We start from the raw sequence: 26,542 nt of genomic DNA on the forward strand, positions 1-26,542 counted from the left end.
TGGAGCATTGATTCTGCTCTCTGTGTTGGTTCAGTCCACCGAAGAGTCTCCGACTATTCTGGTCACACCTTGGAAGTGGTCAATTGTATGGCACAGGCTGTGTTGGTCCACGCCACATTATGAATTGCAGAGTCAACTCTTTAAAAACAAGTCTCCCAGAGAATGGAAAGTGCCATTTCTGCCACCTCTGCTGTTCATTTGTAATTCCGGATGAAACCATATTCCTTAATATAAAATACATATGTCAGCAAAATGAACAGGAGACAAACACACACAGGCCGAAAGTGACTTACTTCCTCTGAATAGTGATCTGAAGGAAGAGGTGGGTAGTCACACTGTTCTATCTTCTTGCACAGTGAGTATAAGTTCATTTTGTCACCGTAGAAGGGACTCTGTAATGCGGCCATCTATAAAATGTTCCCAATGAAACTGGTAAGAGTTACACGGTAACTTTGCAGGCGATTTCAACAAGTGCATTACACTAGGGTAGAAAATAATGACCAATATTTCCAATACAATTATCTGGGCATTTTTACTTCCATGAATATTCCTTTCTGAAAGTTATTAAGAAATCTTCAACTTTTGACTATTTTATTTTGGGCAACATGTATAACTTCCTAAAATAGAGAATCGTATACAGACAAATTGCGTACTTGTCTATATACAAAGCAACATATAACAATATTAAGAAACGGAACAGAACATAAAAATTCTTTGTGTATATACCCTTAAAACTAATCTCATGACAAAACAGGAACACAAGGTATAGTTTGCAATAGTCAAAATACAACAAAACTGAAGTTAAAGCTGAATTATAATCTAGCAAGTGCTTAGGGAACAGAATGCATGGTATTTTATGTCGCATAATATATTCTATAGGGAAAGGTTATTTTGAGATAAAAAAGTCCCATAAATTTGAATATAACTTATCCCGAGTAGTTTGCAATAAATTGGAACTCCTTTCCTTTTGCTAATGCCTTCCACTAAGTATATTTAAAAAACAAACAAACTTTGGGATCTTAGGTGCAATCCAAGGCATGTGAATGACACTTTTATGCAGAAAAACGTGACTGGGAGGATGAACAACTTAAAAAAAAAAAAGACATTATTGAATTCAAATTTATTTTAAGACAGGGTTGTAGCTTGACATTTAAGGTGGAAGCAAGTGCTGTGGTAAGCAGAGTTACAAACTAAAAATTCAATTTAAAATGTTCGCATCCTGTTCAAAACCTTCTAAATCTTTGAACCGCAGCAGCAAGAATACAGCAACGGAGCGCCGGCTGCCCCAAAGCCAGTCACCCTTTTCTACATGTGCTAATAAGTTTGATTTTGGAAGGACAATGTGTACATTCCCCAGACAGGCAGAGTGTGTGTGAAACACGCTGGTCCATGCTGTGCTACTCAGTGAGCGTCAGTGGGGACAGGACAAGCTGAAAATGGCTCTCATCTGTCTTCGTGCTCCAGACTGGGCTTTAACTCCTTCAGAGCCTCAGCCAGGAGGGGGCCGGCCTGCAGAGGGGCCTGGTGAGCAGGTCCCTGCCGCTCTCGCCTCGCCTCTCTCCATATACACCTACACAGAACAACCTTACGAAGAGCTGTTCCATGTGCGGAGATAAAGTAAAAGACAATTTCAATGCCCCTAAACATATAAACACTCTGCCCGAGATTTCTAAAGGAGGGGCTACAATAATAATTTTGTTTGTTTAAAATGCAAGAACGCCTTATGCTAAGATAGTATATTTTTAGGTAACATTTTTAACATTCTATCTATAAACCGTGGTCTTTATTTGTAAAACCGTAAGTAAAGGAGCATCAATTCATTATCATATGCTAGGAGTTCATTACACTACTTTTGTCTCCATACTGCAGAGTGTTAAAAAAAAAAATCTGAATGTCCCCTAAGGAGTTAAACAGGAATAGTATATTTTCATGCATCTCCTGCTTTGACAGATGAAAAATGTCAACTGTCCTGTTTTTATTTTCAAGCTTTTGCACTATTCATCTGGTTCATTAGTGCATCTCGATGCTGCCCCTGACAGCTGCTCGCCCTCTCCTCCCAGCAGCTGAATTTTTCAGGCTAATTTGATCCTCCACACTGAGACGATCGCGAGAATGATTGACTTGCTCTCTGACCTCCAGGGTCTGACTTTCCTGATTAGTATTCTGGGGGTGTCGGAGGGACGAAAGCCCACTGTCTGTCTTCAGGGCTGGTGGCAGCTCTCTTTTTTTTTTGAACTGTAAGCCACCAACCTACAACCCTGTAAGGATGCAATTGCTGCGCTGAACAATAAAGGAAATGTGTAAAACCTACTTTTCCATGTAAAGGTCCGTGTAGCAAAAGCACAGCATCTTGATTTTAATTAGTAAAGTCTACTTTGTTGCATATCAATTAAAACTCTACTGCTAGGATTTTTTTTTTTTAAGGTTTCAGGAATATTTGAAAGTCTAATTTTTTGAGTTTATAATACATTTTTAAAAAAGCCTTCCTACTCCTTCATTGTTGGTAGTAATTTCTTAGTGGGATACAATATAAAAGATCTACATGATGTGATGGTCAAGTTTTTAAAGTTAAATGGCTGGATAGTTCTATTAACATTACATTCAAGCATAACTGAAAGGAGATAAAACATAAATTAAGTCTTTAGAAAAACCGTAGCTCTTCCATGGAAGAACTGAGAAAATTGAGATGAAAACTCATGTTTGATAAATAATTTGAAATAATTTGCAACATATATAACTCATGAATGTAGAAGTGTCTGAAAAAATAATTTTTATTTTGGTGATCATTTTAGTCTTATATAGAGATGGGATGCTGCCTCTCAAAGGCAAATTTAGAATGTGAAAAATTATTTCAGCTTTGACATTAATATGTTAGCCCTAAAATGAATTATAAGACTTCCTCCAAAAAACATTATCTCAACTGAACAATTTTTCCATTATCTCAATTTTTTTATTGCTAAATTTAATCTAATTATTAGAAAATAATCTGTTATTTACTTTTAGGTATTTAAAGAAAAAAATGTTGCTTTGATAATATTAGACGATGGCCTGAACAAATCTAAGGTTACCTAAACAGATACACAACATTTTACATATATAAAGTGAGTATGTCTTAACATTATAGTGATGTAATATTATTAAGCCAGTTCTTTTCAATATTATAACAAATAGCATAAGAGTGAGCATAAATCTTATAATCTTGCACGTAAATAGAAACATTTGATAACAGTAGTTTCATAAATTTTCATGCTAAAAGGTTTAAATCATATTTAAATATTTCAAAATTTTTTTTATTTTTAAGTGCTTATTACTAGGGACAACAAAAATTACTAGGAACCAAAAAAAAAATAATTCCAAGTTCCTTAAAATAAGGAACCTGGAATTTGTTGTAATCAACAAAATAATAAAAGATCACAACAAATATAAAGAAGAATGCCTCCTGATTTTTGAAGTAATGGAACAATTAAAATAATCTCATCATACATTCCAATGTACGTCAGGAGGACAAGAGACACAAAATATAGAGTAAAAATACATTAGTTTCTATTCACTCACTTTAGATTTCCTTACTGGGACATGAAAATGATTCGATGTATTATATTCACTTTACTAAAACCTTCTATGTGGCCTAATTTTTAATTAATAGCTTTAATTCAGTTTATATATTTTCTTGCCATTCAATTAAAAATAAAATTATGGAAGTCACTAGCTTAAGAAACTTCAGTGACATTGTTCCATAAACATGGGTATAAAATGTGTTAGAAAGATGCTTTCTTCTATGGATCCAAATTATTGTACTGAGATATTTCTGGAGGACTGACCTACGTAATTCCATATTCCTTTAATAAGAGAGCATCTCTCTGAGCTTTCTCAATACAAATTGTTACTCATGGAAACTAAGTGGCAACCAATGGAATTCACTGAATATTATTCTTAAAGCTGAATTATACCTTTGTAAATGCGAAGCAAAACATTGATAAGAATATTTACTATCTTTCATATTTTAAACCCTTTTCCTTACATCTTTTCCTAGATACTCAAATATTTATTTTATAACATAAAATATTACATTAGCAAAAAAAAGTTAAAATTCTCACGATATCATAATTTAAAAATATACTAGGGGAAATAAATACATGATGATATATTATTAAATTCCCTACAAAAATAGTTACCCAAATGAATGTGTTCTTCATAATTTAAAAGCTGAATCTTAAATATCACTCAGAAAAGAAAGCATATAAACTCTAATGGACAGAGGAAAGAGACTGAGGACATGTCAATATATGGAACTTATCAGCATTACCTACCTCATACAGCAGACAGCCCAGAGACCATATGTCAGACTTGAAGTTGTATCCATTTTCATGTATTCTCTCTGGAGACATGTAATAAGGTGTACCCACTGTAAAAAATAAGAGTATAAGAATGAAGATATAACTGTGGTAAGAAATTATACAAATTTTAGATTTAAAAATGTCACCAAAAGATTCCGTAAGATGAGACAACTGTCTGGGAATACTTAAAACTTTTTCATTTCCTCTTGACTCCCTACCTTAAATAGCACATTACTATCTATAACAGAATAAAAAAGGTGTGGTCGTTTAAACTCTGATTTATTCCCCTTAGAACAATCCAGGAATATAATTAAATAAAAAATTAAAGGATTTTGAATAATAAACCTACCTAAGTAATTCACCTTGATTTATTTTTTGGAATAAGGCTCGAATCCCCCCAATAATTAAACATGATAATATATGTTAAACTAAAAAATATTACAGAAAATAATAATTTAGAAGCGTATGTATAAATCACATTAGCTTCTACAGAAGCATCCCTGACAACAAGTTCCTGTTCCTAATATTAGAAATGATATAAATGTTAACACTTGGTACCTCTGTTACTCCCACTTTAGAAAGAGTATAGGAAACTTTTGTACATCACAAGGTTATGTATCAACATCTGTAAAAAGGCACTGACCTTTCTGGGAAAGAAGGTCTTAAGTTCTTACTACTACTGAGACCATTTTAGAAACGTGAGACTCTACATAAATTTTTGAGGCTCTAAGTAAAAATAAAGATTTATCTAAAGTATGGATATAGTTTTATCTCTCTTATGGCCAATTGGAAAATGCTAATTTAAAAGAGTAAAATATTTAAATGACTTTTGAAGTGAGTATCTTTAATTTCAAATTTAGATGGCTATCATTTTCACCTAAGGCTTTTTGCTAAATCGAAAAAGTTTGAGAATAAAATTTATAAATTTCATTTACTAGAGGCAAGCGCTACTAAAAATCTGCTGCTGCTTATGGAGAAAAGGCATTCTCCTTTTCCTGTTCATTTTCAAGAGCTCCCCAGGTGTTTACTGTAAATCTTAATGAGACTACCTCACAACACTGAACAGGGGTCTTTAGTCAGAGACAATAAAAAGAGTCACACCAATAATCAAAGCACTATCCCCAAAGGCAGGAGTCGGTTTTCCAAAAGAATAAAGTTATAACCTAACAGCTATGTATGCAAACTATGCCGTGCTAAAAGGGAAAACATCATATACCACGCAGCCATAAACCCCTACCTATAACTGGATTCCATTTATTCTAATAAAGGACAGTCCTAGTTGGAATGGATGAAAGGGAGGCATTTATGAATCTGATAAAGTTAATAAAAGACTGTAAACAGAGTTTTAAAAAAACCTCAAAGTATGAACTATTGAAAGATGAAATTAATTAGACAAAATTTAAGAAACAAATTAAGTGCCTACTTTGAAAACAAGAAAACTGGCAGTTTCGGTAGTGTCAGAAAAGGAAACACCGAGAAAGAACTAGGTTTAAAGTGCTGTTATCGTGCAAAAATAAACAGGAGCTATCTGGCTTTGAGGGTTATAACTGCTTTCCCTTGTCGTTTGCATAATCACCAGTTATTGGAGATATTTCCACTCACTCTCCATCTGAGGGAGGCTGGTAGAGAATAATAAGGGGTCTCTGCACTGGCTCCTGGTTTCCAGACATAAAGCAAGTGACTGGCAGTGAGGGATGTGCGGAGAGAGGCTTCACAGAATCCACAGGGGGCAGCCGAAAACACTGAGGCTTGAAGGTTCAGAGTTTACCAAAAGCAAAGGTAATTTTAACCAGTAGCTCTGGGAAACCTGCTGATACATTAGGGGTTTGATATGAGTGTGAAAGATTGATGATAGGGAAAAAGAAGAACAAATGCCAGCATTTTACAGAGATTAGCCCCAGCATAACACCTTAACTGCAACACAAACCAAACTCACAAGGACTGGAATGAAGAGGGCAGAGAGAATGAGGAGGAATGCTGCTAACCGCAACTTAAATTGCAGAAAATTTTTGATGTTCAAAAAGCCTCTTCTAGTGAAATTGTTATAAAAAGTTACATACTAAGAACAGTGATTTTAAGCTTAGATACTGATTCTTTGTCACATAAATAACAAACGTCTTCATACTTTATATGTATTTTTTCAATATGTAAACTACACATATCCTGATTATATATTAAAATGTAAAACTAAGTATCTTACTCACCTCCTTGAGGGAAATATTTCCAAAAGAGTCATTATTTAACAGTAAGTTTGCATTCTGCCCTTCGATTTACAATTGGGTACATTCCTAATTAGTTGCTGAACACAGGCCTTGGAGGAAGGTTCCTCTGTCTCCCTCTGCTCTGGGCTGGGCTCTCCCCCTGAGCAAAAAGGTTCGGCCCCATCATGACATAGACTCACTCTCTAGCTGGCAGAGAGGCCTAAAAGTTTAAATGCCTAAAAAATTTGCAATACATTTAAATGCAGTAATATATTTTCAACATTTCAAACTTAATGAAGATATAATTATTTCTTAACATTTCTGAAACTCTATGACAGCTGTGTCTATTATTATTGTCTTCATACATATTGTGATTTCTTTTAAAAGCTATACAATAAGACTTCTGCAGTGATATGATTAAACATTAAAGCAATCATGTTAATTATGATATATTAAAGAGCTTGAAGGCTGCAGATTGCATAATTCTGCTTTCAAGAATTTATGGTTGTAGGTAGAATGAGAATACATTTTGCAAGAGCAGATACCTAGGCCACTAATCTCCTGACATGAGTAAAAATGAATAAAAATTGGATAACAGCATCATGAAACAAGGAGAGGCTTGACACTAGGGGAAAACTGCCAACAACTGAAAATGCTATCTGACCTTTATCTAATCTATATTAATATTACATTAACATATACTAAAGCAGTCACTCAGGTGTAAAACATTTACAGTAATTGGCAGTCTAGCAATATGAGAAAAGTTTTACAAGCTATAAACAATAAATATATTCTCGAATGTGTTCTGAACAAAATGAAGACCAATTTTCCAGAAGTCCTACAGTATGGTCAAGAGAGCCGTCAGGTTCGGCTAACACACTGCTACTATGGAAGATACGACTAAGTTAATAACTTTCCTTCATCAGAATAGGTTATATATACATTTTTTTTCAACAGGTTAGCTTAAAGTTTACCATGGTAATCCCTGCAAAGACTTAAATGAGAAAAATTAACAGAGCAACTGAAGAATCATTACATACGGCTAGATTTGGGTTGCTTTTTTTAAAAAAAAAAAAAGGGCGGTAACAAATCTTTCATATCTTACCTTTGCTACTAACTACCTGGCGCAGCTTAACTTTTTAGTCACTTTCCCATCTGTAAGATGAGGTGCTCTGCACGATGAGATGATCTCCAACATAATTTTTGTTCTAAAATTCTGCAGCATTCAAACTCTACAGAAGTTCATGTGGAAAATTAAATAGAAAAACTATGCTGTTTTTAAAACTATTACTTAGGCCAGCAGAGAGTGTTTTAAGCCAGGAAGGATAAGCAGGCAAAACTAGTTGAGAAATGTTGTTTCTTTCTTTTAGAAATTAAACTGCAGAAAAGAAAGCTTTAAAAATTCCTTCTTGGGAAAAATTAAAAGGAAACAAGTCAACTATATCTCAGGTTAATGGAAAAACAAAAACAACTTCAGAGAATGGTAATTAATTTCCACTTTTTCTTTCATACTCATGATTCAAGGCCAGAAATTGTTAGCAGACTGACTGGAGAGAGACCAAATTTATTTTGTTGGAAGGAGTGTTATCTGAGGTTAATATGGGATGGCTGAGTGGTAGATCAATATTTCTTCCTCAAAAGCTATTTAGAAACATGAAATTTGTTATTCTTTGAGTACAACTGATAACATTGAAGAGTTTTAATAATGCTGAGAAAAATGCCTCACCATATTTTGTTATCATTACTCTGCTCCAGGATCTGAATTAAATGTATTAACGTGTCTCATCTTGTTGAATTTTAACAAATGTCTATGAGGCCCTACCACATGGCATATACTGCTATAGGTGCTGGGGAGACAGAGGCAAACAGAGCACTTCCTTGGATCTCACAGGAACCATAGTCTCCTGAATCGGAGACTATTACCAGGTAGCTATATGAGATGTGGGATTATTATCCTGTTTTAGAACAGAGGGCTAGGGAGGTCAAGTTAAGTTGCCAAAGGTCGCAAAACTGGTAAGGTATGGACATGATTTCAAACCCAGGTAGTTCTGCATTTAAGCAGAGTGTAATTTTATTAAAACTGACCACTCTGAAATATGACTGAATATACATCTACATTTTTTAAGTTAAGAAGCAGAGAAAATATCTGAAAGTCACAGCATGCATACATATGTGAAAAGCCAGAAATAAAGGTCCAGGTTCAATGAAAATTAAGCTACTCTGATTGTTTAAAATAAATACTTGTTATGGTGGTTGAGAGGTTAAATGTGCACAGTTTAAAATTAGATAATAGAGTCTTCCCAGAGCAATTACTTAAGTCAAGAAAAGCCTGAAAGTTAAAAATAAATCAGTGAGAGCGGCCTCCAGTACTGGATGAACAGGAGCTGCCTTCCTGGCTCTATGCAGCCCTGGACAGTGAGGGGTCTGAGCTGAAGAAGGACCCGCGGGGAGGTGCTGGGGAAAGGTGTGGGAAAAGCAAGTATGTGACCACAGGTGGCACCAAAAATGAAACGGTTTTAGTGTCTGGTTCAAGAACACTAATTTTCCAAGTTGAAATCAGAGGATGTATCACACTTGGAAATAGTGTGGGGAACATGAATTGTGCACTCAAGAGACTTCAGTGTGAAAATTCTGATATCAAGCTTAAATGATGGCCATGCATTTACTCTTCTGGCAATAGCACAAAATCAGAGAATCATGTGTCTCTCTGTGAAAAGTCAACAAGAGTTCAAGCAATCCTATAACAGAAATAACCCAAGGTTTCCCCACAGGGTTTCAAATATTTGTCTAGCACAAGAATTGATATCGGAGCATTTTAGATTGTTTTCTAAGAAATCTATTCTTTGAGGTGTATAGCAAGTACATACACCAATTAAATTCAAACACGTACATGAAAAAAGAAAATTCTCCATCTTTCTTTGCACTATGAATGCAAGTAAAATCACATCTCAAGGCATCAATCCAACTACTGTCTGTCTTTCTCCTTTACTGGACTATATTAATAAATATAATTTTGGTGCAAATAGGTTTTCTTAAATAGCAGATAACTACTCCAATTACTTATAGACACCTTTTAAGCATATTATATGGCTAGATTTTATAATAATTTTCCTAATCAAATTGTATTAAACTACCTTTCCTTCTCTCCTCTATGCCAGTTCATGATAGAATAAGCCATGGGAAAGGGAAAGCATATTTGCTAATGAAGAGGAAAGACCCTTGTGGATTAAATAAACTTTTGCAAATAATTTTTTAAATGTCAAAACACCTGTTCAGAAGAGCACTTCATGTCAATAATGTAAATTTCTGTTAAAAACTGACTTTTAAAGAGTTTGACCTTGTCAGGCTTTTGACCACAAAGGACTCCCTAGCTGTTAGGTCCACTCCAGTGCGACAGGCAGGATTCTGGCCCCCGTGGTGTTATACTTGTTTATGTGACAGCACATGGCAAAAGGGACTCTGTAGATGTGAGGTTATGGGCCTGAAAGCAGAGACCATCACTGAGAGAGAAGACAGAAGGGATGGGAGCGATGTGCCGCATGAGAGGGGCTCTGCTTCCCGTCACTGGCTTTGAGAATGGAGGGAGAGGGAGCCCAGAGACAGAGAATGAGGGCAGCCACTAGACTCTGGGAACAACCCCAGCTGACAGCCAGGGAGGAGGAAATGGGTCTCTCAGACACCAAGAAACTGCATTCTGCCAATAGCCTTGAATAGACAAGAAAGAGTTTCTCCCCTAGAGCCTTCTGGTGTCCTGCAGACCTTGAGTGTAGCCTGGAGAGGGCCATGTTGGACTTCTGACTTACAGAACTGCAAAATAATAAGTTGCTGTTGCTTTAGGTCACTAAACTTGTGATGATTTGTTAGGGCAGCAATAGCAAATGAATACTAATGTGTTAATGACCATGCATTGCACAGTGCGCTGATGAGGATACAGCCCAAAGCAAGAACTACACCAGGCACTGTGAGGATACACAGAAAACCTATGGTTAAAAAAAAAAAAAAGCTTGATCTCCAAGAGCTCACTGGTTCATTTTGGAATCAAGCATGGTTTTCAGTTTTCTTTTATTTCTGTTTTTTGGGGAAAGGGCAGGAGAAGCCAATGCATGACCACAGGAAGAACTCTATGATAAGTAACATAATGAGTAAGGTCTGAATTTATAATCTCTTGTAACTTACATGCCCTCTGACTTGGTCATTAACTGATATTGCTATAAAGTCGGTATTCACACCTACCCTCAAAGGTTGTAGAATCAGAGAAGAAGAGGAGAAAACTGTTACAGCTACATGACGCTTAGTCCAGAGTTAGTATTTGAAGCTCGATAAGGGAAAATGTTTGTTGTAAATGTTTTACATTGACCAAAATAAGGTCCTTATCACAAGGGATAACTATAGATATACTGATACAGGGATGAACACTCTGGTGAGCATTATAAATCATTTTGGGTTTAAAGATACAATCCTCTTCAGGATTTTCCAATGAAGAAGATGAAAATTACATAAAGTTGCATCGGGCTCCTACTTCATTTACAACTACCATCTATTCTCACTAAGAGAGTCAAAATTTTAGCTACAGTAGTTATAAATATATCACAAACATAAATAAGTAGTAAAAGAATACAAACTATTAAACATAATAACCAAGGTTATCTTTTCTTCATCTCAGTGCCATGGATTTTTTTTGTTACTCACATGAGAGAATATATTTCCCTGCCTCCTTGAGATAGACATGTACAGGAGATTTATTGTGGACAATGAAGTGTAAATGGAAGTAATAAGTATTACATTCAAGAAGAGGGGTTTAATTAAGACCCGGTGAGTGATTCTCCATGCTCATGAGGTCACACAAAACTATGATGTTATGAAGATAACACAGGATTAAAGCTCCACAAAATGTGAAGGCACCACACGGAGGGCAGGCAGTCACCTCGGACAAGAGGTGACTTTGGGTGACAAGAGGTACATCTTAGTGCTAAGCAACTAAGATTTTTTTTTTTTGAGGGATATTTATTTCTGCAACATAATCTGACCTATACTTACTAATGTATTTAAATTCACCCTTTATATGTAGCTGGCCCCTAAGTGCCAACCAATATTTATGGAGGATCTATTATGTGTAATGCCCTTTCAAGGCATCTGACATATATCAGGGAACCAAAACCACAAAGATTTATGTCAGGAAGCATACATTTTACCTGGGGCAGAAAATAAGCACTAGGCATAGTCTTTAAGTTACATAGTATGTTAGAAAATTTTAAGTTCTAAGGAAAAACAGAAAAATTCTAACAGGGTAAAGATGAGGAAGTCTAAGGATAGGTAGAAGTAAGAAGGTCAGGTGTTAGATGAGAGTGATGTATCTCAGTTTCTTAATCTGTTTCACCCATCCTACCCATTATCCAACATTGAAGATAAAGGGGAAAATGTGCTTTAACACTGCCGGTAAATCATGAAGTACTACATACATATTCATTGCTACCATTGTTACTGTTAATATTTAGTAACAATAGAGAATTCCTCTGGGTCATTATTATAGAAAATATGAGTAGTTTGATATGATGAGACTAGAAGTCATACTGCATATTTGAATTATATAAGAAATTGTTGTTTTGCTATGTGCTTAAATATTCAAAAGTGAAAATACTTGATCTCCTAGCAAGTTGCCTTTGGGTCAGAAGGTATTTGCTGAAAAGAGACTTCCGAGTATGTTAAGAACTAAAAATGTATGAAAAGCATATTGTACCTCTTGTGATATGAGAAAATTACATTTGATTACTGTATTCCAATTTCACAAGATTTGGTGAAGTTTTAGTTTTCAGTTTAGAAGAGCCACATCTTTCAAAAAACGAGCTGTTGCTGGCAGGCAGAATGGTGCTGAAGACACTCAGTATCCTGCAGGCTTATTTCCTGTTCATTTCTGAATCTTGAAGTAGCAAGAGCAGTCAAGTTCAGGAGAGGGAACAAACCAAACTATGTTTTCATGTATAAGCTCCTAAGCAGGACAACCAAACAGAAAAAGGCAATTCCAGAGTACCTAACAGCAAATCAGAAAACAAGGAGGCAAGAGAAAATGCCAGGGCACATCAATAGAATGGAAAGATGACATGAGCGGGCGAGGAATCCTAGGCCACCGGCCGCCTCACCAGACCTTAGCTTCAGAGTGGGAACAGCCCACGTGCGTGTCGGCGTTTATCTGCAAGGACTGCGGGGAAGTAGGTGATCCGCAAATTGTAAAGAGCTACCGTGGATGCTGACATCCACCTGCAGAAGCACAGGGAGGACCGAAAATGATGATGATCAACTGGACCAACCAGAGAGCAAGGAAGGAGGATGGGAACGTAACTTAAAGTAAAAGCAACACGAAAGCACTGCAGGTCAAGAAACCCACCAACAAGTTGAGAAATCAACTGGGTGCCCCAACCAGCAGTATATTTACTAAGTAAATAAGATAAAATAGGACAGATCATATCAGCTGTAGTGGAGTTTATTTTATTTGTACTGGGGTTTGAACTCGGGGCATCGTGCCTCTTGATCTACACCTCCAGCCCCTTTTATTTTTTAATTTTGAAACTGAGTCTTGCTAGGTTGTAGGTCGTGTAAAATCTCAGTAAGCTACTAAGGCTGTCCTTGAACCTGTGATCCTCCTGCCTCAGCCACCTGAGTATTGGGAATTACAAGGTGTGTGCCACCACACCTGGATTGAAACTTTTGTTTCAGTTAGAACAGTAATTTTCCCCTTAGGGTCACAACACCGTGAGGGTTATCCTCAAGAAATGCGAAAGTCACTGATCTCGATTCTCAAAGTTAAATTCAGAGGAAAGTTGTGTCCTTCTTATCATAAATTTTAGAGATGCAGATATCAATGACAGGTTTGGTAACACCTGTTATATCTGTGAGGTTGACAATATGAAAGAAAACAAAAGTCACAGAGGTCTAAAGTCCCACGATTAGTCTCCCTAGCCACACCACTCACCCGAGTTAGTATGAAAGCACTTAAAGAAACCATACAGTAAGTTCTTATGGAAGGAGCAAGGGGACAAAGCCAGCAACTGCCTGTATTACAGATCACAACACAGACTGTCCTAAGAGCTAATGAGCTCCACTGTGGCAAACTCCGCTCAGTTCTGGGGAGCATGCACTCAGAGGTACTCTCCCTCCGAGATGTAGGCAATCCCAAGCATGGGTAACCTCAGGAAGCAAGTTAGTGGCTGCTGTCTTTAGCTCAAACCCTGGTGTTCTTTCCATCACAATTCTGCAAAAGCTTTGCCACAGGGCTAGAAATCCGATGTGAGTTCCTCCTGGTTCTGGCCCTGCCCTATGCAGGAAATACCCTTTAGTAAACCTGAGGCCATATTCCTAGGTCCTTTTACAACTGCCGCTTCTGCCTCCTTCGGATCTCGGCTCTGCGGAGGGGCCCTGTCCAACCGCACCCTTTCTAAAGTAGTTTCCTTACTAGTCATTCTCTGGCACGATGCTATCAAATCATCTAATTTCTTTGTTTGATTTATTATGTGCCTCCTCCACAGGGGAAGCTCCCCCAAGACAAAGACGTCTTGCCCAGGCTTGTCACTAGAATAACATCTCTATAACTAAGGTGCTAAAACTACTCTTTTACATGAATCAATGCAGGTATTTTAACCAAATTGCACAGGAAAACCTCCTCTTTCTGCACCTTCACGACCATCACCATCATCTTAAGAAAAGCAACTTAAACATTTATACAATATATTACAGTGTTCAGAAAACATTCTGTGTGTGTGTGTGTGTGTGTGTGTGTGTGTGTAGTCCTGGGGATGGAACTCGGGCTTTTCTACCTCCAGGCTATACTCCCAGACCTATTTTATATTTTATTTGCAAACAGGGTCTAAGTTGCTGAGAGCCTCACTAAGTAGTTGAGGCTGGCTTTGAACCTGTGTGATCCTCCTGTTTCAGCCTCCCAAGCGCAGGGATTACAAGTGTGCACCACCACAGCCGGCTAGGAAACATTATTTGGTTAGGGATTGACTAAAGGTTAAGGACAAACACAAGATGGATATTACCCACATTTCTGATTTTTTTTTTAATAAACTGAAAAACAGGAGTTTTAGAAATGTTAATAAATAGCTGGGAGTGGTGATGCATGCCTGTAATCCCAGTACTTGGGAGGCTGACATAGGAGGATCACAGGTTCGAGGCCAGCCTCAGCAATTTAGCAAGATCCTGGGGGCATAGCTCAGAGGTAGAACTCCCCTGGGCTCAAGCCCCAGTACCCTCCCCAAAAAAGAAAAGAGTCAATAAATAGCATAATTGGGTTTCCCCAAAGTAATGAGCACACAAGTCCAGGTGTTCTCCATTCTCTCCAAAACATCATGTTGTTTCTTATCTTCAAAGCAAGAGGAAAAGCCTGGCTGGCACACAATAAGGTGAGGAGGTCCAGCCAAGGACCAGAGTAGAAAGTCAGATCGCCCTGAATGCCAGCCAGCGATCCTGCATGACAGCCTTAGAGCAACAGAGAGCCGTCAAAGTTTCGGGGAATGTGAGGTCATCAGATGTCATAGAGGAAGGTAACTCCCGTAGAAATACATACAATGGATTAAAAGACAATATTTGAAACAAAATCTGTATTTTCCGAGTCTATGAAGTATAAAGTAATTATGGTAATTATGAATTAAGGAAGTGGATAAAAAGACATGTTGTGAGACAAAGTATAGAGGCTGTAGCAGGCTAGGAATATAAAACATAAGAGATGCAAAAATAATAGACAAATGAAAAATGCAAAGACTTATAATCTCAAGTATGATTCTAAATTCCATTACTTTTCCTTTTTTTTTTTTTTTTCCGGGTCTGGTAATGAAACCTGGGGGCATTCGACCTCCAAGCTACACCGCCTGCCCTATTTTTTATTTGAAACAGGGTATCACTAAGTTGCAGCGGGCCTCACCAGGTAGCTGAGGCTGTCTGCAAACCGCGATCCTCCGGTTTCAGCCTCCCGAATGCTGGGATGACAAGCGGCGCCACCAGGTATGGCTACTTTTGCATTTTTAAATTCCTAAAGATATCTCTTTTACAAAGTTATGAAATTTGGCTCTAGGACAGACTTTTATCTAAAGTTAAACTTACTGAAAGTTTTCTGTATAAACTACATACATGTCTTTTTAATTTTCCATTTCACTAAAATTTAGACCTGTTCTGTGAAAAATCATGCAAAGTAGATTTTATCCTGAAATAAAAATCAGAAAATGAACAACATGCAATTAAACATAGTTCTATCAATATTTTCTATAAGCAAAATAGATTTTCATAGAGAGGCATATTTTCAATAACCAATTCTTAGAAGCAAACTTAGGTCTACTGGTTAAAAATATGTGGTAATTACACAGAACAGTAATAATTATTTAAAAGTAAAAGGACCAGCTTGTCAACAAAGATGCCGTGTCATAATTTCTATCCTTGTTAGTTTATACATATTCTTTCTTAGCAGAAAAGTTTTCTTGACTATTTAAAAACAGGATATTTTAATTGGGTCCAAAGAACCTTAGTAAACTAGAGTTCAAACTTTAATTCTTGGTGTTTGAGAACTTTTATTTCAAACCATCAACATCTTCACTTGGTAGAGAAGACAAACAGGGATAAAAAGATATTTTCTTCTTTTAAGCATTTGTTTTCTTATAATTTGGAAAACAACAGAGGACTTATGGAAGCAGTTATCTTACTAATGATTCACCCATCAGGGAACCAATTTGATTTCTACCTTCTTGGCTAGACTGAGATGTGCCTTAGGACTACACTGACTATATCATCACCATGTACCACAAATACAAACTGCATGAGCCCAAAGTGATAAAATTTGAAACTTTTTAAATCAGTTATTTTATCTACTAAAATTGATTTTACTCTATGTCACAGAATTTGAACTAGCACATCACCTAGATTTGAAGATCCACAAGTTTGTAAACCTTGTTTAGAACTTTTAGAAGAGGCAGTTATCAATCAGCCTAAACAATTCCATTCCCAAACTGTTCAGATGTGGGATTCTTTTATCTGGTGGATCCTTAGGGTTAGATAGTGGCGCATGCTCTGAGACGGCCTGCAAAACAGCGTTCAAACAATGCACACATGTGTGCATTCAGGTAACCTAGAATCTCTAGTTTAATAACAGAATGCTGTTAAGACATTCCAATCAAGTGAAGAACAAAGTCAAAATACTCAAAATACGTTATCTTTTCTAGTGATGAATACACTATTGGCTTGGAAACCCTAAAATTTTCTTCACAGAAATCTTCCACTATTTATATTGTAAAAATTCTTAATTTTCTCCAAAATCTTTATTGGAGTACTGCATAAATGTAACAATTTCTTAAAGGATTTTATATTAAATTTTCATACTCAAGCTGGGCGTGGTGGCGCACGCTTATAATCCCTGCGCTTGGGAGGCAGAGACAGGAGGATAGTGCAGGTTCAAAGCCAGCCTCGCTGGTTTAAGAGACCCTGTTTCCAAAAAATAAAAAAAGTATAAAATAGGTCTGAGAGTGTAGCCCAGAGGTAGAAGCGTTCCATCCCCAGTAGTACTACCAAAAAAAAAAAAAAAATCATATTCAGAAAAAGAAGTAAAGCTTCATAAACATACAGTGGAAAGAATAAAAACATTGCTAGTCATCATCAATGTGGAATTTTCTTAGTTCTGGACAAAATTGAAATTTTGAGAAATTTACACAAAGATGTAATGCTTAGCATTAAGTGAATATTTACTGCAGACCTATTTATATGGCAGATGCTATTCTAGATATAGAAAAATGATATGTTCAAGGCCATACAGAACCTTAGTAACAAGCCACAAAAACTTAAAAAAAACAATTGTTTTCAATAAAATTATCACACCAAAGATGGGAACATCAAAACAACTGCTTTTTGTCTTAATTCTTTATTTTTTGGCTCACCATTTGTCTCATATTTATAAGGAAAATATGATTTGAAGAATTTTAAGAAATTCTCTATCGCTCCTTTATTCTATTAAAAATGTTTCTAGATATTTCTGTTATTTCTAAATGAAACAGCTTTTCTTCCATTGTTAATGCAATGTTGTCATTGCTATATACAATTCTAGGTACCATTAACTCCAGAATGAATAAACTACAGATACTCCTTCTATCTTCTAATCCAAAGGAATATTTCCTTCTTATCACAGGACATCTTTAGATATTCACCTCTAAAGTCACCACAACCAAGTGTGTTATTTTAGTAAATAAACATTTATAAGTTATTACATATGGTATTTTTGAGTGGACAGGTAAAGTGCTCTTCTAAAATAGTTTATCACTTTTCCGTACTATCGTTGCGTGTAGGATAAAAAGGACTCTCCAGGGCAACAGTCAAAATCAGGCTCGTTGGCACTTCTCAACTTGGCGCCCACCAGACGTCAGGTTAAGAGAAGCATCCAACTGCCACAAACACAACACCTAAGAGACTTGTGGGTATCTGCTCAGGACCTGGTGATTCGTACAACATCTATTAAGAATATAAAAGCTGGTATGTAATTGGTACATCTCTTATCTTTTTAACCATGACACAAATTTCAAAAGTAATCAAATGAAAGTATATTGTATCTCTTACCTAAAGAATGTGCAGCTGTGGTTTTGGAGCTGAAAAACCGGCCAAGCCCCAGGTCTCCAAGTTTTACCACCCCAGTGGCTGTAATGAATACATTAGCTGGTTTTATATCTGTCAATAAATTAAGGGAAGGAACCAAGTGAGTCAAGATGATGCAATCTGAGAATTTTTAAAGAGATAAGAATCTACTTTTCGTGGCAGAATTTAAAATGTATCAAACACCAAAGTCTGAATTGTGAATTGTCATTTTTAATAATTTTGATATATCCTAATATTTTAAAGTTCTCAATCCTGACACAGGATTGGGAATGTACCATGATGAAGATCATTATTAATTTCCATTTACAAGGAATTTTTCATTTTCAAATAATTTTTGTAAAATTCAAAGCATAAAACAAATGTGTATCATTTTATATCAATTTTTGTCTTACTAAAGGTTAAGTTTTGGTATATCTGCCAATAAATATTATTTACTAATACATATTTTAAATGAGATGTAAAACCATGATTTAATATTCTTATGCATATTACTCTTTACTTAGCTTTAGAATGCGGAAATGAATTGCTCTAAAATGTTTCATGCTCCAACCACTGGATTTAAAACTTAGTTATGCAGCCTTACCACACTCTGACCAACAACTACCTGACCATTAATCAAGAACATATAAGAGCTAATAATGAAGATTAAATAAGAGTCTATAATATATATTGTTCTCTTGAAGAAAACCTTCTTTCTTATGAATATTTAAATGTTTTCCCATTTCTTTGTTTCCTTTACCAACATAACCATTAAGATAGAAAGAATCAAAAAATAATTTCCATTTTTCCTTAAAACCAAACAGGGATTTACTTAAAGGTTTATCATTCTAACAAAGTTATAATTTAGAAATAAGATTTCTAAAAAAGGCACACTATGCGATGTCTAGAAGTCGCCTGTTACTGCTCAATGACCTGTATCATTTAAAATATCACAAATTCTCAATGGCTTGCTCTCACCTCTGTGCATGACTCTTCGGGAATGCATGTGCTCCAAAGCGCTGCAGAGCTGAACAAAGTACTTCCAAACAGTTCTTTCAGGAATTAGCCTCTTTTGTTTCTTAAAATGCTTTTGAAAAAAAATTAAAAGAAATTGTGAGACCTAAGATTTCTTAAAACTGGATTCTAACATGAAAAAATCCTTAAGTGAAAAAAAAAACCACCTATTTTTATCTATTTGTTAATGACACAGACAGCATCTGATTTTCTCTACTGAAATGATTCTAAGCATTTTAGCTGGCATAATACTTTTAAGTTTTTTTTCTATTAGATATAAGGCTAGCTCAAGCCACATAATACCACATTTCCGTAACGTTCAACTATTTCAAGTAATTAACATCCATATAAAATTTTGTCTGAAAAAGATGCTGTCAACTTTCATTTTAAGAACAGCCAGAATAAAAAAGTCTAGAAAGCTGAAGGTAATTATATTCATCAAAAGACTATTCTTCTCCTGGCAGAGTTTCACTATAGAATTCCTTTTAAATATTGAACCACGCTGGTGATTTGAAATATCACAATTTATTAAAAATTAAATAAATAAAAGATTTATATAAAGAATGTCCAGGAATAGTTCTACTGCACACTGCGGAGCAATCCTGCACTTTGCTTTGAATGAATGAAACTAAATTCCATGGAAACAATCCTGCAGGAAGGAGCACCACTGGGCTATGTGGGTGAGCAGGCAGTGGCACATCCAGGCGAGTGCTGAAGTGTAAAATGGAAGCTATTCGCCTGTGCCCATTTTTCTACATTCAGGTTGCTAGAGACTATACTAATATACACTCATTCAAGAACAAAATGCTCAGTTTCATCAGGCATGTGTAACATAAATATCGCTTTTCAAAATAAAAAATACAATTGGTTTCCTATTTAATGATATTTATAAGTATCGTGATGAAATATTGTACTTAAATGGGATTTTATAAAATTTTCTGATAATTGTAACTTTTTTTTTTTTTTTGGTGGTACTGGGGTTCCTGGAAGCCCTTCTACCTTGAGCTACACTCCCAGACCTATTATTTTAATATATTTTTTATTTGGAAATGGGGTCTCTTAAGCCAGAGCAGCTGGCTTCAAACCTGTGCGATCCTCCTGTCTCCGCCTCCCAGGCGCAGGGATTACAAGCATGTGCTACCATGCCCAGCTAATTGTAACTTTTAAAAGTATATATACTTCTTAATATATACCAAAACTTCAATGTTATATAATGCATTTTATTTGGAAACTAGACATTTTGATTTTTTGTTATTAAATATGGAGAAACTATACTTGAGTAATTCAAAGCAACCGCCACTTAATATTTACACTTATGACCAGTGTAGGAAAACGTATAGGAAATCTGCCATTATGCTTACTTCAAACTTGGCCAAAGATTCTATCCACTGTCACTTATGCAGTTACTATACCAAAACAAAAATATTTAAGAAAAGATTAATAATCTTATTTTAATCTTTATTATGACACATTTATAAAAATGAACTTTTTAGCAATCCCAATAGCTATTTTATCAGTAGCATTATGTCCTAAGAGCCAAATAACAGTTAGATGGCCAGGTAATTAAAAAGCAAACCAGGGTCTTACTAAAATCTTGGAAACCTCCCATATTGTGTTTCAATATAAAGTCTTTTTAATTGCAGACTGTGTCAACATCAGTTTTCTTCCTAAAGGGACAATGCTGCAAAATCAGTTCTTTGCCCAGAATTTTCCTTCAGACTTGGAAGGAATCCAAATACAGCCTGTATATGTGCTCTCCCCAATGCTAGATTAGCATATCAGAGGACTGTTTGATGTCAACAGGAAGCTTGGGACCAGGTTTTCTTTTCATTCAAAAATAAATATACAGTATCGTGTAAGTATCAGACCATAAAAGAAAAATTTTGTGCTTTAATATGAATTCTAAAATCATCATAATTATAATTGACTTGGCAATTTACAGTTTAGGTCTCATTATTAAAAATAAGTATATATAAATAAAAAGGGATCACCAACAATTGACCTCAAATGATACATTAGACAAGACGCAATCAGGCCAAGATATACTTTTATTAATGTATTTATATTGTTTGAGCGTAACACTTTGAACAAGTTTCAGATGATGACAATAAAATGATATAAATATAATGCTACCTAGATTTGGCAAGACAAATATCCAAACTAGTAACAGGCTACTAAAGAATAGCAACTCTTTAATTTTGCCATAAAGGAAAGGCTAGGTGACTGTGTCATTGGTACTGATTTTTAAAAAGCAACTGTCTACTTAATTACAAGTGGTATTTCAAACATTGCTTAGGTGTATGGAATTTGGTTTTGAGGAAATCACCGCTCATGATGGGGAGCCGCCTGCTCTGATGGGGGCACTGTTGGCCACCTCTTTTACAAGCACAGCAGAAAGTGGTGAGAACGGAATTTATTTTAATCTTGGTAAAATTCATATTGGCCCTGCAAAGGTAAAACTGCTCTTAAGCCTTATTCAAATAAACACATTTTTCAAAAGTTAATTTTCTAGCTACATAGCATTACTTTTCAAAAAGATGGCCCTATATACTCAGCTCTAGATCAGTATTTTTAAAAAGGTATGACTATTGCCAACACATAAAAATTAAAAATGCATACATTCCTCATGTAGTAAGTTTAAAATAAAGCAACCAATAATGCAACCACTATTTCTAAAGGTTAGCATCAATACAAATAGTTATAAAAATAAAGATTATGGCATTTTTCCCTTTTGTATGTTATGAAATAGAACTGTAACATTTTGTTGTCCCAAAATAAAATATCTAAAGGTTTACAAACAAGAAATAAATGTTCTGGTAATCCAGACAGCTTGGACATAATTTGTTTTAAAGTAAGCTAGTCTCAAATCATTATTTACTTTGAAAAATATTTTCTATATTAACATTTAAATAAATACTGTATAGACATTATTCAAATAGAAAAAATCTTATGTAACAAATAGCTACTTAAATTATATATAAAACATATACAAACATCAGACTAAACTATATTCTCATCTCTTATTTGTAAAAAGATTAATAGTTCACTTATGTAAATTCAGTACAGATGGTAAAATCTATTTGCATTACCACTTAGGTATTTGTATTTGTATTTGTATTTCTGTGAAGAGGCCTGCTGATGCAAGCTGTTTCCATTCAAAAATTTCAGGAAAGTACACTTTAATAGTCATACTTTTTTCAATTCATGTAAGGACCAAAATCATGAGTAATGAACTTTTGTTATCTAAGTACTATTCTTTGGACTCCACTGGGTAGCTTGGCTCCTGTATTCTAGACATTACTACAGCGAACACTCACTACTTTTTTTTAATGTTTTGGAATTGTAAAACTCTCAAGGAACCACTGGAGAAGCTTTAATGATATTACCCAACAAAAATTCATCAAAACAGATCAGAGAATAATTGTGATTTAATTTAAAAAAAAAGACAATTAGTACCTGCTGGCATGGTGGCACACATTTGTAATCCTGATACTTGGGAGGCTGAGAAAGGAGGATCATAATTTTGAGACTGGCCACAGCAACCTGGCAAGACCCTGTTTCTAAATAAAAGATAAAAAAAAGAGCTGGGGTGTAGTTCAAAAGAGAATGGCTCTGGGTTCAATCCCCAGTAACCAAAACCAAAATATCCGCTGTATGTAAAAATATTTAAGCCTATAGTTGGTATATTTCTCTCTCTTTTTTTTTTTTTTTTTTTTTGGTGGTACTGGGGTCCCTGGAAGCCCTTCTACCTCCGGGCAACACTCCCAGACCTACTTTATATTTTTATTTAGAAACAGGGTCTCCTAAGCCAGCGTGCATGGCTGGCTTCGAACCTGCGCGATCCTCCTGTCTCTGCCTCCCAAGCGCGGGGATCACAAGCGTGCGCCACCACGCCCGGCCTATATTTCTCTTTAAACAGAAAAGTTTCAGGCAAAATATCTGACATGTCAGCTTCATGCAAACTGTGCAGTCATGCAAATCCTGAACCTGGTTTAATGCCCTCTTACTGTGGTTTCAAAGATTCTTAACTTTTTGACAGAGGGACCCACAGTTATGTAACCAGTCCTTCAACTTCATACCAAGCACCCTTTAGAAATCCACTGCTGGGTTAAAAAAAGATACAGTTAAAAGTGTGATCCTGGTCTGCAAGGTATTTTTGAAGAGAATTAGAAGAAATATTAACTGATAATAAATGAATTGATTAGAGAACTAGAAATCAAGTGCCAGCTCTTCCCTATCTCTTCCAAATATCTAATAAGATTTCTGTTAAATATAAGGGAATATTTCCTGTTTGAAAGCGCTGTCAAATGTTTAGATGTGTCAGTAACACGACCCATATTCATCTTGTAGCAACAGGCCTGATCATGAGGGTTGGCCGTAACTGGCTGTGTGACCTTGAAGAGGCCACTTAGCTATGCTTGGAGATGACCAGAACAGTTTCTACCACCTCTAAAAGAATAAATACTGTCTTTTGGGCACATGTTCGCACTTAAAAATAATACTTTACTGGTACACTGTACCCTCCAAAATAAACCTCAGACCGTCTCGTTGGTCCACTTAATACTACAAATGTTCTTACATGAGATGACAGGCAGAGTTCTGTATCATGAACTTGTAATTAGGTCAAGCATTTCCCAACATCTACGTTCCCTAACATATCTTTGTAATTATAATACATTTTTATAAAACTATATTTTTCAGTCATTTTGAAAATTAATTGCACAGAGATTGGTGATGAAAAAGGGTGCTTCTGAAATCAAAACTGTTCTAAGTGTGACTTTTATTGCATTGTACTCTTTCTATAGGAATATTTTTTCTTCTGAAGGCATAATGAGGCACTGACAGACTGTACTATGCAAATACTGGCTCTATAAAATCTGGGGGAGATTATATACATGTTCAGCATATGTCTCAACTAGAATTTTGGCATACTAATTTTCAGTGTGTGAATATTTTCACACACAGTCCGAAAAAAAAACGCAAAGACCTTAAGTCTTTAGAAAGTGCGAAGGAGAGCCGGGCATGGTGGCGCACGCTTGTAATCCCCGCGCTTGGGAGGTGGAGACAGGAGGATCACGCAGGTTCGAAGCCAGCCTCACTGGCTTAAGAGACCCTGTTTCTAAATAAAAATATTAAACAGGTGTCTGGGAGTGTAGCTCGGAGGTTTCCAGGAACCCCAGTACCAAAAAAAAAAAAAAAAAAAAAAAAGTGTGAAGGAGAAAAGGCTTTGCAGCCACAAGGTCACTGAAAATGTCTATCTCTGGCATCTCATTTACCTACTACAATAAAAGATTTCCCATCCAAGCACTAGTGTTTTGTGTTTTCCTATACTGTTGTAAAATCCATGAAGAGTGTTCAGTTGTTTCCGAATTACAACTCCATTTATTTATTCAGACATGCATTCTGGGGATTGAACCCAGGAACATTCTATCCCCATGCTATATCACCAGCCCTATTTTATTTTTGTAACGGAAACAGGTTCTTGCAAAATTGCTGAGAGTCTCACTAATTTGCTGAAGCTGTCCTTGGATTGCAGGCACTTGCCACTATGCCTAAAGTCATAATTTTACAAATTAATAATAAAAACCAAAAATGTAGTTTAAGGCTGCATGAAACACTAAAGACATTCTCCTGAGTAAATAAACCACAAAAATTATATAACAAACAAGAAACATAAGTTCCTATAAAATCAGAATGTTCTTTCCTCCAAAAAGTTGCCTTCTGAACACTGGTGACTCAATATTCAATATCGAGAAAATTTACTCGGGATATTAGAAAAATAAAAGGTCAATAAAAATTAAAATATATGTGAAGTGATAAAATTACTGCAAGAAATGATTGCTGCATTGTTACTATGTGAATAGTTCTCAGGAGAAGCTTCCTTGTTAAAGAGGATGAGAAAATGTTCAGAAATACTTTCTCTACCACATCAGAGTAGTAGAGATAGAGAAAGTGAGATTTTAAAAAAGAAAGTTAATCTTCAGGGCAACATAGAAGGTCACAAACTAAATTAACATATTGGCCTCTTTAATGAATTATTGCTTTACATTAGACCAGACAACACTAAGATAGAAAGATGTTTTAATTTTCCTAAAAGACAAAGAAAATTCAACAGAGTAATAATGAAAGAGTAAAACTCTCTCAATAGAAATCTAAATAGAATAGAAATCTACATAAACTGTATCCCTGAATTGTTTATAGATACCAGAATTATTGTTCAAGGCATCAGATGGTCTGTAAAGGCAGCTTTTAGATTAGCATTGTATTTAAACATAAAGAATAATGAACTTCTTGGAAAGCATCTTCCTGGGGAAAATATTTTTCCCAAGTAATTGCCAGTAAAAATTTAGATATAACCATTTAGTTATGCTCACAAAACTAGGTAATGATCACTGTGGTATCTAATATTTGATTTACTAAGCTCTATGCTGCTTCAATATCAAACTATGTATATATCAAATAAAATCTAAGTGATATTTCAAGTATAGCACTGCCTCTATAATTGTGTATCACACCCATACATACCCACCATATACAACAAATATACATGTCTATGTATCTATGAAAATCTTATTCAGATAATGCCATAATTTGTAACCTTCAGAGAGAATAATTCTGAAGTGAAATAGAAGACAGGTGACAATCTTACATAAAAGACTGAGTAAAATGTGGGTTGCATTTGGACCACTGGCTAAACTCACAGTTGTCAGACATGGGTTCGACACTTTAGCCAGAGGCTGAAAGGGCAAGTGTAGGTATCTTGGTAAACAATATATCAGAGTTATCTAAGGTAGATGGCACTACTGGGAAGCCTTTATTGCTTTAAGGATCCAATGGTCAAGAGTGTAAAAGACCTTTCAAAGTGATTTTATTTCCACTACAACCTCTAAATTTGGATAAGTAAAATAAAAATGTGTCTTCAATGGAAAAAAATAACTCACCAAGTAGGTAAACAAGATTTATGAGTTAAAATACTTAAAGGCAACAATATCGTTGATATTTATATTTCAAAGTCTGTGGTAGGCAGAATTCTGAGATGCACCATACTCCCCAAAATTCTCTCTCCTTGAGTCTGAGTTGGATGGGTGAATATTATAAAATATGATCCCCCAATGTTTTAAGTCAGAAGAGATTTTGCCTATGTTATTAAGTTTCCTCATCAGTTCTCTTTGAAGTATTCGGAAGGAGCGTTATCTTGGGGAGGCCTGACCTAATCGGGGGACACTTCCAAGAAGTCAGATTCAAAGACAAAGAGTCAATAAAAGAGCACAGTGCTGGATTGTGGAGAGGGCCATGTGGCAGCTAACGGCTGGCAGCCTCTAGGAACGAAATATGGCTCCTGGTTGACAACCAGGAAGTTAGAGACTTGAATTATTCAACTGCAAGGGACAG

General features: G+C 35.7%; 1 protein-coding gene across 1 annotated transcript in view; it reads right to left on the reverse strand.

The window, feature by feature from the left end:
* Positions 1-26,542, reverse strand: part of NEK7 (NIMA related kinase 7) — a gene marked incomplete at its 3' end in the record, with an annotated part of 81,029 nt that overhangs the window by 12,318 nt on the left and 42,169 nt on the right. Inside the window, exons 5-8 of the mRNA XM_080698604.1 lie at positions 19,115-19,223; positions 18,122-18,229; positions 4,311-4,405; positions 294-407 (exon numbers count right to left, since the gene is read on the reverse strand). Of these exons, the coding sequence (XP_080554730.1) occupies positions 294-407; positions 4,311-4,405; positions 18,122-18,229; positions 19,115-19,223 (426 nt within the window). The remainder of the gene's footprint in view (positions 1-293; positions 408-4,310; positions 4,406-18,121; positions 18,230-19,114; positions 19,224-26,542) is intronic.

The sequence above is a fragment of the Muscardinus avellanarius genome (genome assembly GCF_963383645.1).
Source record: "Muscardinus avellanarius genome assembly, chromosome: 7".
Classification (NCBI taxonomy): Eukaryota; Metazoa; Chordata; class Mammalia; order Rodentia; family Gliridae; genus Muscardinus; species Muscardinus avellanarius.